The 16,855-nt window shown below is 40.9% G+C and overlaps 1 protein-coding gene across 1 annotated transcript in view; it reads left to right on the forward strand.

Moving 5' to 3' along the window:
• glrbb (glycine receptor, beta b) overlaps positions 1 to 14,676 on the forward strand; it is a 32,373-nt gene extending 17,697 nt beyond the window's left edge. The window contains exons 6-10 of the mRNA XM_085789076.1: positions 292 to 374; positions 912 to 1,052; positions 3,679 to 3,831; positions 8,185 to 8,477; positions 13,562 to 14,676. Of these exons, the coding sequence (XP_085645202.1) occupies positions 292 to 374; positions 912 to 1,052; positions 3,679 to 3,831; positions 8,185 to 8,477; positions 13,562 to 13,858 (967 nt within the window). The 3' untranslated portion in view covers positions 13,859 to 14,676. The remainder of the gene's footprint in view (positions 1 to 291; positions 375 to 911; positions 1,053 to 3,678; positions 3,832 to 8,184; positions 8,478 to 13,561) is intronic.
• Positions 14,677 to 16,855: the final 2,179 nt, after the last annotated feature.

Consider the following 16,855-nt stretch of genomic DNA (forward strand, 5'->3'; position numbering starts at 1 on the left):
CAGCTACAGTGTGTTGTGTTAGCTTTCAGTCATCTCCACAGAGAGTCATTGAAATGTATCATTTGTAATTCTGACTGCAACACACTGATTATATCTCCTGGAAATGCTCCACTCCAAAAATACAGACGTGACGGGTAAACTTTTTAAATCCTTTGACATCTCAACATTATACTGGTGTCATGCACACAAGGCTTGTGTGGGAGTTTAAGTGGATACGAGTGGATGCTCTAAAGCAGAGCATAAATGAAAAACTTAAAACTATTTCTTCTTCTTCTCCTCCTCCTCCTCCAGGTTGTCCGTCACCCTGTCTTGTCCGCTCGACCTGACGTTGTTCCCCATGGACACACAGAGGTGTAAAATGCAGCTCGAAAGCTGTGAGTTTCCCCAGAAATAATATCACTTTACCTTAACCCGGCTCATCAGTTAACCCATCTGCTTGGTCGGTATTTGGGCGATACAGTATTTATGAGTTGGGAATATATTTAAAATAGTTGTTTAAAGGGGTAAATGGGAGATTTATGCCAGTGCTTGAGAAGCCGATATGAATGGCGAGCAAGTGGAGAAGTGGAATAAATTATCATATTTTAAGGTTGTGGTGAAAATCTCACAGTTAATTGAGCTTGACTGTGGTTATTGCATCTTGTTTACAAAGCTGCTTAGACTTAAATGAGCAAAATAACTTCAAGCCGTTTCCCTATAATGCCGAACCTGACTGCTGAGACTTATAGCGTCTTATGTCTGTATGCATACACATCCTTATTTATTCTGTGATTATGTGTTTCTGTGCACAACATGCAAACATGTATTATGCAAATATGTGTTTATATATGTGTATATAAGCACTTGTGTATACTGTTTATGCTGTGTTTGGGTGCATGTTGACTTTTTTTTTCTTTACCTCTGTCATCAAGTTGGCTACACTACCGACGACCTGCAGTTCATGTGGCAGACTGGAGACCCGGTGCAAATGGACGCAATTGCTCTGCCACAGTTTGACATCAGACAAGAAGATATCGATTATGGGAACTGCACCAAATTCTACGCAGGAACAGGTACTGTCCTGGTTATGGTTATGCTGCCCCTTCTCTCTGATCTTAAAAACATAAATTACACAAATGGAAACAGAAATATTTGTTTGTACAGGGCAGGATTCCCATTTTGATTAGGAATTACCCACCCAATAAAAAGTAAAAAAAATTACAGCAGAGTGAAATATTTGGAGCCGTCATTTCCATTAACCGCAATGCTTTAAGCTAAACGACGTTTTGATTTATTGCAGTTTATCTTAGGGCTTTTCTTTCTTTCTTCCTTTCTTTCATTAATTATTCTGTCTGAATTGAAAATAGGTTGTTCTGGGAGGGCTCACAGCTGTAGCGTCCTCGTTATACGTCGGCCCCAATAAGTACATTTATGTGTCTGGCAGGTCCCCTGATTATTGTTTAGGTTGTGTTCCTACTCCTTGACATCTATGTCGGTTGTCATGATGAAAACACAAGAAAGTGTTGTTTTTGGGTGGAGTGGAGGCATAACAACAACTAATTGTTTCATAATGATCAGCGGTTAGCTGCACTGTAAGTCTGGAGTACAATACTGTAGGTTCCCAGTCAGAGAGGATGATGGATCTTTTTGTTGAGGTAGGATTAGTTGGGCTCCAGTGATTGACAGTGCAAACTGGAGCACATCATGTCTTAGACAGGAGCTGATAGGGTTCATGTGCATGTTTTTATCTGATCAAAGCAAAAACTGTATGACTTCTATCTAACCTACAGTATAATTTTTTTAAATCACAGATAGCAGAGATGTATACGTACAGTATGCTGCTGTATGATTATATAATAACAAGAAACATACTTTGTTAGGTCCACATATATTAAACCTGTCTAAAAATAGAGACCCTATGAAAACATAAAAACAATAAGCAAGACATTAAATAAAAACTTTGCTTTTTTAAGTTCAGAAATCACAGGTGTCCTGTGTTACATAACATGTTATTTGTGTATGAAATGTATTGAAAATGTTTCCACCTTCAGAAAACACAGTTTTAAGCCATAAAGGTTAGGGTTAGGGTTAAGATGAGGGTTGGGTTGACCCTAACCTCAACACCCCACCCTGTCCCCATCCTCTTGCTCGTGCACAACACAAACAACAGGAAGTCTCTGGTAAAGACGCTGTGGGAAAGGTCAGCTCCTCCACATGGTACCTTTAAGTTGTGTTCAGATGTACAGTATGCATGTCTCCACCCCCACCCTTTAGATACCACTCTAGGGCGCCTTGCTGTTTAACTGGCAGAAAATATCATCATCTCTTCATCTTTGCATTGAAAACCTTGATTCACAGATTCTTGTGTGTTGCTGTGCACTACAGGTATAATCAGTGGAGACAAGCTGTTAATACATACTGTAGATTGAATTAACAACATATCACCATTAGCAACCACACACACACAAAAAAAAGAAAAACACTGGACATTCCTTTAATAAAATTGGAGTCAAATTGTTAAGGTCGTGGTGCTGTGTCTTACACAAATTCCAGGCTGTTGTGAGACCAAAAAGACATTTGCAATGAAATAGAAAATCTCTATCAGCCGACAGAGCCGATGTGACCTCGGTGCTCTCGCACTCGGGGAGGCACAGCGCTGTGCAATGAGTCAGCCTTTTAACGGGTAACCATGACAACCTGTCCAGACACAAAGATCACCTCTGTGTGTACAACTGGTGCGAGCCTGCTCCGCGACACAGGCAGCCCTTATAAGCTGTATAATAAGGATCACCCTGAAAATCCCAAGGCTAGTTCAATATTACTCACGCCCATCCACTCTGCCATCCCATCGGACCCTGACGACCAGCATCAAAAGAGCGAGAAAACACAACACGGCCATAGGAGGTCTGAATAGTATGGATGCTTAATACGTGCACAGTTAAGCCCGACTAATGGAAACCATAGCTCTGCACAGGTGGATTAGTTAGAGTGGATTGTGCATGAGTAGAAATTTATGCTCATGTGTTGAGAAAAATAATCCTTCCTCTGCCTCTCCGACAGGTCTCCTACATAATTGGCACATTATCAATTGGAAGCCGTGTTTTTTTGTTTTTTGGGGGGGTTGCTGCCCTGAGTGCTCAACCAGGTCTCAGCTTTAACAAAGTTAGCTGAAATGATGTTAAAGCTCTTTCTTTTTCTTTTTGCTTTCTCTGCTACTAATGGTGCACACAGCTGTGATTTCCCTTTCATCCTTTTATACTTGGGCAAATGGAGGCAGATCAGATACAGGACTTGCCCTGGACCATATACCTTTCCTCCAAATGCTTAGTAATGGGGATTTAATAGACCAAGTCAGTATGGAGACATTTCTCTCACCAGCCGTGTTTCACTTCAGGGTCTGAATACTCGCATTACAGGTTGATATTTCTAGACTCAATCAGGTAATAACCCGCTGACATCTTTGTGCTTATAGAAATGCTGTGATGCAGCGTTTATGTTGAGCCATTCAGAGTGTAAATAGAGAGTACAAGTATCTCCCATTTGGTTATAAAAACTGCAAAAAAACTGTTGATTTAAATGGTGCAGATTCACTCCCTCTTGGATCGTGTCCTCTGGAGGATTCGGCCTGTGAGCTGGAAAACAAACTACCGTATGCTTGATGTCAGTGTATGTCCTCTCTTGTCTTGTCTGCCCATGCAGGGTACTACACATGTGTGGAGGTTATCTTCACCCTGAGGCGACAGGTCGGATTCTACATGATGGGTGTTTACGCCCCCACGCTGCTCATCGTTGTCCTCTCCTGGCTGTCCTTCTGGATCAACCCTGACGCGAGTGCTGCCAGGGTTCCCCTGGGTATGGATTATTTTAACTCTATTGATCATCTTCCACTGACGCTGACCAGCACAAAGGAGGATTTGTGAATGTTGCTTGTGCTGTTTTGGTTCTAAGATCAAAAGCGGGGGAAGTGGGTGAGAGTGTGTACTGTACTGTACTGTACTGTATGTCGCTGAGGTAATTAGGTGTGAAAACTTGCCATGGGGAAAAAGACTTTGGTCGATCAAATAAAATCCTCTCTGAAGGATTTATATGTTTTCAGGGATCACTGACATTACGGCCCCGACTGTCTCCGTCATGGTGTCATCAATCACTTTGGCACCATGAAGGACTTTATCTATCAACCATGGTACCATGTCCAGTGTTGGCCTGGATGTGATAAATCATTGAATATAGCTGTAATTGACAGATGCGACCCACAGCAGTGGTAATTTAGGTGCAAGCGGCACTTATCTAATGAAGGAATCAGGAATTTGAGCCCATGTTAATGTGGAGTAACCACTAGAGATTCAACATGAGGCTAGTGTTGGTTTGATTTCTCCTTCAGATATTGATCTGATATCACTTAGATTTACCTATATTCATTTTTAGCCCCCTAATTTCATGTTTTTTAAAGGGACATTGTGTAACATCTCCTGTTATCTATTCACGAAAATCGATTATTTCGTTCAAAAGTACGTTTTTCATTCATCAATAATCACCCCCATCAACAAACTGAAGTGTTCCTTTCAGCTCTGAATTTGCCGTTCATATCATTCATATCTACATGGAGCGGGTAAGCTCGGTGCTGGCTGCCATGTCGTGTTGCCATGTTTTTACGTTCAGTGGCAGCGTGACGGTAGGAAACCACAGAAACTCAGCGGAGACGCCGGAGCTGTCGGCTCAGGTCGAGGTGGCGTCTGTGAAAAGTCACCGCGGTAACGCAGTGAGGAGGAATGCAGCGTTACACTGATGCTGCATTCACTTGCAGTCGGGCAGACGGCCGTCGGTAACAAACCAGATGTCATTTTAGTCACAGAAGTCGAGAGAAAGCCGGTAAAACGTGGGTCAGGTACAACAATACGACATCGCCATGACAACATATTGTCACATGTATTGTTTTGCCTCGAGCTGACGGACCACTTGTTTACATAGAGGATTGTTTATGCCGTTACCTGCAGCGGCTGTCGTCCGTCTGCCGTCTGCCCAATTTCACGTGAATGCAGCATGACAAAGATTGAGTTGCTTGCAATATACAACTGCAACGCTAGATGGGAGTAATTCTTACACAATATACCTTTAATAGTTAATATCAGAATTAAACATTTAATCTTGCTTGTAAACTGAACTCCGGTGTAAAATGTGCAGGTACAAGACTAAGCTGATGGTGGGAAACAAGTACAGATTGCTGGGTTTCTGGCTAATCTTTGTTCATGCGAGTGGGTTTGTTCAGGAGACAGAGAGAACCTGGAGACACTCAGCTGGCCAACGAGGCACACCTGATCCCTATTAACCCAATTAATGAAGGAGTGTGCTGAGCTGCATGAGGAGCAGTGCTGTTGTTTTTCTCCAAACCAGGGAGCACACAATGTCTGTGGCCCGAAGAAAGTCCAGCTACATTACTAGACTGTTAGTCTGTGCCCCAAGGGGGACGCAAGAATGGGTCAGCACTGGTAGTACTTAAGTTTTGTTTGTGTATTTTTTGTGTGCGCTGAATAAATCAGGCAAGAACCAGATGCAGGCGCAGTCCTAGTTCGCTTTGCATGACAATGGACAGCAACTCCCAGACTTCTTGTGACCTTTATTCATCTCATTAAGGAGCACTCCTCTCATTGCATCTTCATCCTTCCAGCATTTTCTTAGTTTCTTTGTGTGTCCGTTTGTTGTTTCATCAAATTACAAATTACATAAGCTGAAGTAGCAATGCACCGTAATTAGACACTTGGTAACTGATCAATGTGGCACCTGCTCATGAGATTAAAATTGCATTACTATTATTTACAGTAAACACAGCTTGAACAGCAGAACATTATATATTTAAACACATAATTAATTGTCAACTTTGCAGTCAACAGATGTAGCGGATGCTCAAACTGTACCTGTAAACTGTTTGCTAAGCTGAGCCGAGCCGATCTGTTGGTTGCAGAGATAATGATGTCAGATTTACTACTCAAAATAGAAAGTGTTGAAGAAATGAGTCCATGATATAAACAAGAGCAGGTTTCTGTTATCTAGTTGACAGCTATATTGTTTGTCAGCTGCAATTGCTAGCATTACTTTTTTTCAGTTGTAGCTTACTAATGTTAGCTAATTAGTTACATACTGTGAATTACATAATACGTTCATGCTCCTCTTGTGTTTTTGGTTTTTGGAAAGGTTTGTAAAAAAAAAAAAAAAAATTAGTTTGACGTACAAGCTCTGTCTGTATCAACATTTGATTATGGGCCTTCAGGGAGCTATGCAATGTTTTACCTTAATTGAGCAGCTTCGAAGTGATGGTTAAATAACTTGTTATGGGGAGAATGGAGGCTGTGTTCAACTTTGTTTTAAACAAATGCACATGTTAGTGGGTTAGCTCAAACTTGCATAGTTCCCCTTTAAGTATCCGCTAAATATTGTGCAATAATATAGACTAGCTAATTTCAATTAATCAAAATCTGCATCAGGCCGCAGTCTGTGATTGTACATTATACTGTTTAGAAATTGTCCCCAAGGACAATATATTTTATGACATATTTTGTGACCATGGAATCTGTTCTGAATTTGTCTAGACTTTAATATTCTTCCCTGTATGTACAGTACAGAAAACATAACATTTGTGTTTGCTGGAAAAAATGTCCATTGTACTTTCCACCTTTTTCTGCTCCCTCTCCACGATTCAATCTATATGTAATAGCTATGTCAGTGTCACCCATATACAGTTGCACACAGGCACCTGTGTGTGTGTGTGTGTGCAGGTCTGCATGGATAAGATAATCCATTGTTATCCCACTCCAGCCATCCACTGCCTCCTTTTCTCCATCCCTCCCTCCAGTTATTTATCACCACTTTCATCCCATCATCACTCCAACTCCACCTGGAAGCCTCCTCTGACTCCTCTTTAAATGGGATCAGTCCAGGTCAGTCAACACCCAGCTGTGGGACTACTCTCATTTATTGCTCCGTCTATTTGTGTGTGTGTGTGTTGTGTGTGTGTTATAGCACTTAGGGGTGTTTAGAGTGTCGCGTCCATATGTGCATTTAACTATGAATGCATTTTGAAGTTAACACCACATGCTTTCTTTCTGCATGGGGGATATAAACAAATGTCACAATAAAAAAAACTGTTTAGCTTTCCATCACAGTCATATACTATGTTGTTCATCTGTTTTTGTCTGATAAAAAGACCATGTTTTACTCTGTACATGCAATTGAAGCTGTCATAAATTAACAAGGCAAATTATCTCAAGGCAAATGATCTCAGCATCAATAATAGTCTGTTTAAAATGCTCTAAGAAGTGATGTTAAAAAAGTATAACTTTATACACAAATCAGTCTTTAACGAGCGACCATAATGGAGGCATAACCCATTACATCGTCCATTCATATATATTAATTCTGTCTCTGAAGTAGCATTACAGTGAGAAAAAGGGGAGTGACGCCCTTTTACTGTTGGTGAGGACCCCCACCCCCCCTTCAGAGTTGCTGTAATTATTTCTGCTGTAGTCTGAGACAAGTGCTGCTGTGCAAGGGGGGGAGTCTCTAACCTGTAATTCTGTTGGCCATCAGAGACTGGAAAAATAAAAAACGATTTAAAATGACTGTGTCATTAGAGGCTGTCTGAGCTCTGGAGATGTCCTAATAAAAGGGGTAAAGAAACGGTCATGCATCCGAATTGCAGTTATCTTTTCAGAGGCCCTTGTGTTGATGTAAGCATGTATTACAGCTATTGTGCAAATTGGGAGATTAATTTGTTCTGTATTTTTGTACCCTGAAGAGGATTGTTTTTTTTGTTTTGTTTTTCTTCTCTCAGCATTGGATGGATCATTTTATTTCGAGAAACAATTGATGTCTGTGTTTTATTTTGAAAATTTCATAATTACACTCATATTAGCAGCAAGTTGCAATCATCAGTTCCTTTTTTGGCATCTACCTAAATGTGTCAACAGCATCAGATACCAAAAACTGGCAAGTGCTAAAACAAAACAACCTTACTGATATTTTCATTTTCTATTTTTTAAATTTAATCAAAACAGGTGTTTAAAATTACATCACAAAAATAGGATAAGCATGGACAGGAAGTGCATAGGAGGGAATCATTCATACTGAAAAAGTTACAGTTTTGATGTAGATGGATTCAACTTCCTCTTACTTTTCTGACTGACAAGGTCACCGTCTCCCTTGTCTCTCCAGGCATCCTCTCGGTGCTCTCTCTGTCTTCTGAGTGCACCTCCCTGGCTTCAGAGCTGCCCAAAGTGTCCTACGTCAAGGCCATCGACATCTGGCTCATTGCTTGCCTGCTGTTTGGTTTCGCCTCGCTGGTGGAGTACGCCGTGGTTCAAGTGATGCTTAACAGCCCGAAGCGCATCGAGGCCGAGAAGGCCAAGATGGCAAATAAGGAGAAAGCTGCGGGAAAGAGCCCCAGCGCTAGAAACAACACGGTCAACGGGACCGGAGGGACGCCGCTTCATGTCAGCACCTTGCACGTCAGTGGATCTGGTTTGATAACTTGTCTCTTTGTGTGTGTGTGTGTGTGTGTGTGTGTGTGTGTGTATGGCAAGCAGATTTAACATTTAAAAGCTAAGTTTGACTATCCGGAATTAACATTGTAGATATCAACAACGTCTTTCTGACTAGTCGTAATTACATTTTGAATAGTTGGATTTTTTATTCAAGATATCTGTAATTCAGTTTTGCCTAGTCAAAAAGAACATTTCAGATATCTGCAACTACATTCTTCCTATCCACAATTGTCATTTCAGATATCCACAACTACGTTCTTCCTCGGACAAATTACGTCACTTTTGCCATTCATGTGTATGGGGTTTGTCATTACAGATATCTACAATTCAGTTGCGGATATCCGCTATGTGAATTACGGATATCTGTAACTGAATTACGACTAGTACGAATTCCAGTTTGAGATATCTTCAACGTCATTTTGACTAGTCATAATTCCAGTTACAGATATCTACAACGTCATTTCGCCTGGTCAAAACTTAATTTAAGATATCCGAAAAGGGACATGTAGACATCTTTAATTGAGGTGAATTAAAGATATCTTGAACTGGAATTATGACTAGTCAGAATCAAATTGTAGATATCTCAAACTGGAATTAGTACTAGTCGTAATTCAGTTACAGATATCTGTAATTCACATAGCGGATATTTGCAACTGAATTGTAGATATCTGTAACGACAAACCCCATACACATGAACGGCAAAAGTGACGTCATTTGTCCTAGGAAGAACGTAGTTGTGGATATCTGAAATGACAATTGTGGATAGGAAGAATGTAGTTGCAGATATCTGAAATGTTCTTTTTGACTAGGCAAAACTGAATTACAGATATCTACAACACATATCCAGTCTGGCTTTTAAATTTTAAAATAGCTTGCCATAGTGTGTGTGTGTGTGTCATCACTCAGATTACAAAGGTTTTCATCTGTTTTTTTTTCTTTTTAGCAATACTGGTATTTCCAGTATCCATTAGGAGAATAAATTCAGATCAGATCTTTCTCCATTGATCATTTAGGGGGTTCCTGTTGGCCTGTTAGATAAGATGCACACCAAATACAACAATATAACAGCAGCATAAAGTCCCATTAACATAAACCCACTTTATATAGGGCATACAAATATTTACTTGGTGTTGAAAGCCTCTGGACATACAGACGAAAATCCAAACAATTTCCAACTGCAAGAAATTAAATAAAGAATTCAAAAACAAAAATATCAAGATCCTGGTTGATATTACTAAGTTTGCATCTCCTATTGGGAACACTGAGTCTTGTGTATGCATATGATTTAGAAAAGGCTGTGTTGCTGATAACAATCATTCTCATTATTCAAGTATAAATGATGTCCCCTTGGGTATCGACGCTGTAGTGAATCATCAAAACATTGCTGTCACGTTGCTGTTTGTGGCTTTGACTTAGTGTGTTTTTGTATCTGATTGTGTGCAACCTCCCACCCACAGTAACAAACGGTGCAACGTCAAAATGCATACTCCAGATCCAATCCAACATCCTCAGGCCGGTTTGTAACAGTGAGATCTAATCTAAATGCAAAGCAGGGAATTCCAATCATTAGAAATTGGCAATATTTCTAACGCACGGCTCAGCCCAGGACTCAAGTCTGACACCCACATGCACATCAGACTTGCGGTATGTACTGTGGGTCTTCCAATCGCACGCCTAATTGAAATTAATTTACCTCTGTGTCTCTGTTAGTCCTGACCACATTTGGTTTGAGAGGATTACATTATTCCATTGAGGCATAATAGGTTTTCTTGTCAAAACCAAATCAAAATAATGAAGCTTTAATGAGCTTAATGACTTCAGTGAGTAAACATCCATAGACTGATTAGATCCTGTTCACCCCGCAGGCCTTCAGGGAAGTTGATGAAAGGGATTTTTTGGATGACATTAAACTACATCCTATTGCAGAATGTTTTTTATAAGCACCGGTTTGTTCGCTGAGATAGCATGTACAGTGTGTATTGGGGTTACAAAACCCCCAGATGGGAGAGCAACCATATTAGGCAATGTTTGAGAGCACAAAGTGAATCTAATTTTGGCTGCAAAGACTGTTTTTTTTCCCTTCCTCTTAAAATAACAGTAGTTGTGATTTATCAGCATGAGTTCTGTCCAAGACTCAGGATCAAACAGCTCCTAGTCTATTTTCAATAGAGTCCAACAATCCTAAACAGCCTCATTTAAACATTCCTCTCAGTTTTGATGAAACCTACCGGCATCATAGATGTGGTGTCCAAGAGAGACATCATAGCTACTGTGTGTGTGCACACAACTCTGTTTTTATGTGTCACACTATAGTCACAGAAAGTGAGTTTGTTTGGAAATATGTCCATGTGATGATTTGTGCAGTTTGGTCTGCAGGCAAAGAATCTAAAAAGATAAGACATGAATCATAAAAAAAGAGGACAAACTAGGCCACATTTTGTATTGTTGTAGATGGGAAGTCTGATAAAATACTTTTTAGCATGTCAGATAAACTGAAGTTAAATGTTGTTTACAAGCTAGTTTTGTGTTTTGGGGAATGCGAAGAAGAAGAAGAAGAAGAAGAAGAAGAGCTTCCAATACACTGAGCCTCGCCTCCAAATAAACTACTTTCATTACGTGTATCATTATTCCTGAAGGAGGAAGAACTTAACATGGAGAGGGTACACAGAGGGAAGACGTCAGTAACGAGGTTTATACACATTATTATAATCAATTGTATGCATCAAACACAGGGACTTAGACCGTCCTCTCATAAAGGTGTGGGCCAGGCCAGGTTAAAGCCCTTTGCGGCACAGCATCCTTTTTCTCTCTCACCAATTTTCTCATCACTCTTTCTCTTAGTATCACTGAGGTAAATGCAAAAGTCTTAAAAAAAAGAAAATAATTTGATCATTTTCCATTAAACACAGCTGAAATCGTGGCTCAGAATTTGTCTTCAGGTTATGTCTGGTGATTTTCTTAGATGAAGACAGAGTTATAAAATCATGACGCAGACAGGTTTTGGCCAAGGTTTGTTTGTTGTATATTTTACATGAGTATCTTGTCAATTCCTTTCCATTTTACAGAAAGATTGAAAAGTAGATTAATAGCAAATAAGTAGATGGAGGTGGATGCGTACAGATGGCTGTGGGTCAGAGAGAGCTCAGTCAGCACTGAGCCAGTGTGATGGCACAGTCGGTGCCATCTGTTGTATATATCTATATGTCTATAGATCTCTCTATCTACTACGTAAGCTAAGTAACAGTACAGTACACAGTACACACATGGTGGATACAATATTCAGACCACTTCATCTTTCATCGACTGGATTGTGTTGTAGATTTAATGAAATTACCAGACGAGGAATTGTAAAAATCTCAATAATGACGGTCATGGGTTCAGGTGCATTCCCTTTGCTGACATTATCCTTGAGATGCATCTAAGACTTGATCGTCCACCTGTGGCAAATTAATTCGTTTGGATATAGTTTACAGAAGCACACACTAGTGGATGCAAGGTCCCAAAATTCCCACTGCAGGTCAGGAGAAAAAACCGAGCCAAGAAGTCTCTGCAGACTTCGGTCAGGGCAGGGGCATGAAGCCATTTCTAAAGCTTTGAGTGTTCCCACGAGCACAGTGGCCTCAATAACTGTGAAATGGAAGAAGTTTGGACCAGGCAGGGCTCTTCCTAGAGCTGGGTGTCCGGCCAAGCCGAGTAACGGGGAGGAAAGAAGGGACAAGGGCCTTGTTCAGGGAGGTGTCACTATAACACAGCTTCAGAGATGGGAGAACCTGCTGTATGGACGGCAATCTCAGCAGCACTTCATCAGTCAGTCTTTTATGGGGAGAGAGGGGGTAGATGGAAACCACTTTGAGTGGAGGTAACACGACAGCCCTGCTGGAGTTTGCCATATGGCATCTAAAGGACTCTGAGAGCAGGAGGAAAAAAACATTCTCTGGTCTGATGAGGCCAAAATTGAACTCCAAACACTGTGTCTGGCCAAAACCGGCTCTGCTCACCACCTGGTTCATACCATCCCCGCAGGGAGGCACAGTGGTGGCAGCATCATGTTGTGTGGGCTTATCAGCAGCAGGGAAGCTGGTCTGAACTGAAAGGAAGATGAGTGCAGCCAAATATAGAGAGCCTCTTGGAGGGGTCAGTGGACCAGAGACGTGGGCGACGGTTCACCTTTCAACACAACAATGACCTGAGGCACAGGAGCTTGTCTTCGGGACAAGTCTCTGACTGTCTGTGTTGAGCAGCCTGGTTTAAGTTCCCATCGGGCATCTGTAGAGAGAGAGACCTTCTCATCCAGTCTGATGGAGCTTGAGTGGATCGACCAGGGATAAACTGCTCAAATCCAGGTGTGCAAAGCTTATAGAGACTTGGCTGAGAAGCTGTAATTGCTGCCAAAGGAGCTTCTACAAAGTACCGAATTAAGGCTCTTAATACTTCTGTAAATGAACGATTTCAGTTTTTGATTTCTGAAGAGATTTCTAAAAAATCATGTGCACGGATGGAGTCTGAACACTTTTCTATTTTTAAATGCAGCATGGTGTCTAGTGTTCCTCCAGTCAATACCAGTCAAAATTGAATGAAGCTGAACTCAGGTTTCTCACATTATGTTTATGTTACATATTTCATGTGAGAAAAATGCATGTATTGGTTATGTGCCACACCTCTTTCCATTGTTTGAAGTTTGCATCTTGTACAAAACTCCCCCTGTAGTCATACAAAGCGCTGTGTATGTCAGGTAACAGGATGTGGAACAACACAGTCTCTCACTTTTTATTCACTATTTGTTTATGTGACTGTTGTTTCTTGAAAGAATATAATGTTTGCAGCAGGGAGGGATTTTTGTTATCACTGTGAGTCTAATCCTCATCGGCCTCCAGTGTCTGTTGCTCAGTCAGTTTGAAACCACTTTGGTCTAGTTACACTGCCTCGGGGGCTGCCAGCAGTGCTTTCAGACTCTTAGTAGAAAGGCTGCCTTTTTTCTTTTTTTTTCCTCATGCGTTTCCTACAGATAACATAGATCAAATTCTCTCTGTCTGCTTTCCTGCACCCAGGTGGCGGAGACGCGCTGCAAGAAGGTGTGCACCTCCAAATCGGACCTGCGGACCAATGATTTCAGCATCGTGGGCTCGCTCCCGAGGGACTTTGAGCTGTCGAACTTTGACTGCTACGGGAAGCCCATTGAAAACCCCGTCGGAGCAGGAAAATCCCAGGCCAAGAACAACAAGAAACCTCCTCCTCCGAAACCAGTCATCCCCTCTGCTGCCAAAAGAGTCGACCTGTACGCCCGAGCCCTCTTCCCTTTCTCCTTCCTCTTCTTTAATGTGATTTACTGGTCCATATACCTGTAAATCATCTCCTAATAGTAACCCACTCCCCCTCCTTCACTTCACTCCCATGACTTCCTCACTGATCAGATTTACAAAGAGTTTGATTCCTGCCCATAAAAAGTGATTGCTGGGAAGAAAATAATATCATTATTATTATTATTATTATTATTGCATTTTATCTTCACAAAAAAAATATTTCAACATTTGTGTATGAGACAATGATCATAACTAAATCTCTCTTTACCTATAATGAATAAGTAGCATCTTGTATTGAAATATTTAATTTATTGATAATGGCACTTGAGAGGTTAATACAGGACTGAAGATGTGTAAGTGTTGTGATGAAGAGTGTGTAAACAAATCCACAAAGATTGATTGGTTGCGTAACAACCGAGCAGAAGATGCACAGATCTATGAAAGAGCTTTTGTAAATAGGTATTTGATTTTTCGGCTCCTTGCAGCAAAATCAAAGCATTTTATTTAAGCTTCTGCAAAGTGTAACATTGTAATTACCTAGCATGTTAAAAAAAAAAGAAGAAAAGAATTGCATGTATATGAAGAGAAGATAGAATATAAATATATGTGAGAGTATTTATTAAAATTTTATTCTTATGATTTGCTCTTGAGAAGATAAGTGGATACGTGAAACGCTCCTGTTCCTGTCCAGATGGTCATGTGACACTGCCACTCCTCCGACAAATGTTTAACGTTTGACACCCTCCCCGACTGTAGCGTGTGTAAATGAGTCACTGGTGAAGTGACCGTGACACAAAAATAAACAATCAAATGACTTTTCACCATTTGATGTGATTAAAAAAATTAATACACTTGAATTTGAATCCCTGATTATTGTGACTTTATTTATGTATTTATTTATTGCTGCAGCTTCATCACATTGATCTGTGTTTTTACAATGACTTAAAATCTGTGGCTCCAGTGTACCCCCCCCCCTCTGCTCCACCATCATGTATCCCACACACCACAACACAGCTGTTTCCTCCACTCAGGCTTGACCTCTGCTAATGTGCCAAACCAGACATTTATTATTCATACAAACCTGCTTCCGAAAAAAAAAAGAAAAAAAATTCACCTCCGACCATCACTTAGAGACTCCTCACATGAAATGTCTGTGGCTTAATGAAGCAAGATGGATGCCGACCTTATGTCACGACAACGGGTTCATATTAATGAAGTTGGAGACAAAGCGGCTCAGGATTTGCTTATGTAAAGGAAAGAAAATAATAGTTGTCATTAATGGGTTTTTCTCTTTTTCTTTTTATTTCTCTCTGTGGCTGCCATGGTTACAGACATGGGAGGTTGTTTTTTTCTCTGTCACAACAAAAAACAGTCTGAACATCACACAAGTGAGACAGGACTCAAATAGAAAAATGGCCCAGGTGAACCTTATAAGATCATAAGAGGGAAATCCATCCTTTCATTCAAGGAAATGTATTGATTTGTACAGTAGTTAATATTGACTAATAAGAAGTCTCCTCTCAGTTGAGTCTGAATCATAAATGAAAGAGATTCTGCATTGCAGTGCCCTCCAATGGCCAAATCTATATCTGTTTATTGCAATAAGGAAATAAAAAGCTCTCCTAGGGGAGGGGTGGGGGGTTGGGGAGTGCATGTAGGGGACTCATGTAGTGCCAGGTTGGGTTTGGGACGTATGATTATGGCAGCGAGGTAGAAAGCTGACTTCAAAGGTTTCAGTTTAGTATATGAAACCGTACGTACGTATGAGACCTTTTCAGTGGTGATGCTACATTTCATTATTGATGTGAAAATCCTTGAGAAGATCTGAGGTGACGCGGGCGACTTCGGCTGATGATGCAGGGAGATGATGATCAAATGTGTCACGATTAGATTTGTGCACCTCAGACAAAGAAGATGTATCAGATACACTTCTTGTCAGTGGTGTGACTCGTGTGTTTGTGTGTGTATTTGTGTTTCTCTGTGTGTGTGTGTGTGTATATACTCCACCCCCACACCCGGCGTGCACCCTGCTAGCAGCACAGTGCAGTAACCTATATCACACAGGGCGCTTTCTAATCCAACCTGACCTCTCACCAGGCAGCTGCACATAGGGCCACCAAGAAAACCACCATGACAGTCAGGCAATGATTAGTGGAGGAACAGTGGGGGAAGGGAGAGGCCACAGGGCTTATTGGGAGCTCATTTACTGTGAACAAGGCTTTCACACATCTTTGTTGTTGTGCTTTTACAAAACCTCATCCTCACCTGAAAGAACTGAACTGGGTTTCTTATCAGGAGAAGAAGCAGCATCTCCAACATCATCCCTAAAAAGTTCATGTTCCATTAGGCTGTCATATCATTTTGTCAGGCTTTCAAAATAAAAGTCTCATCATGACTGCCCACACTCACAGCCCAGTGGCTCCTGCGGTCTGTATTTATATGTGTTTTCTGGTGTGTTTGTTTACTCCCTGTCATTTTTGTACAGTGTCACGAGGCAATTTTCAAGGTTTTATCCGAAACCTGAGACATAATAGGCTATTATCCGGATGCCACAGTGGATTTAAGGTCAGCCAGAATTTTCCACTCCCTTACAGGCCCGCGGGCTGTTTGCTGGCAGAATTTTCTTTTTTTTTGGCATAGTTTGAAATGTGAAGTGTGGAGTTTAGAAAAACTGTGGAGGATGGCATTTCTGTGTCAGAGGTCAAGGTGGTGGATCTCAGTTCAAACTGCTCCCAACCAATCTGTAAAGTAGCCATGACGCTGCTGTATAGGTCCCGTCATTAGAGTTGGCTCTGCCCAAACCAGAGGCGTGAAATGTTAGATCTGATCTGAAAAGCCTGATTACAAAGAAAAAAAAGATGAGAGAGGACAGTAAAGGTAGAGAAATGGAAAATTTTAAATGCAGAACAAAAAGAGAAAGATTAAGGTGCTCATCCCAAATTAAAATGTGATCAAATTTTTAAAGAACCAAAAATGATTTCACTCTTTCTTCTGCATATTTTACCATGTCGAAGCTGAGGGTTTTGAATGGCTGTGCGTCAG

Source organism: Trachurus japonicus, chromosome 10 (genome assembly GCF_045865225.1).
Source record: "Trachurus japonicus isolate A0001 chromosome 10, Traja_1.0".
Classification (NCBI taxonomy): domain Eukaryota; kingdom Metazoa; phylum Chordata; class Actinopteri; order Carangiformes; family Carangidae; genus Trachurus; species Trachurus japonicus.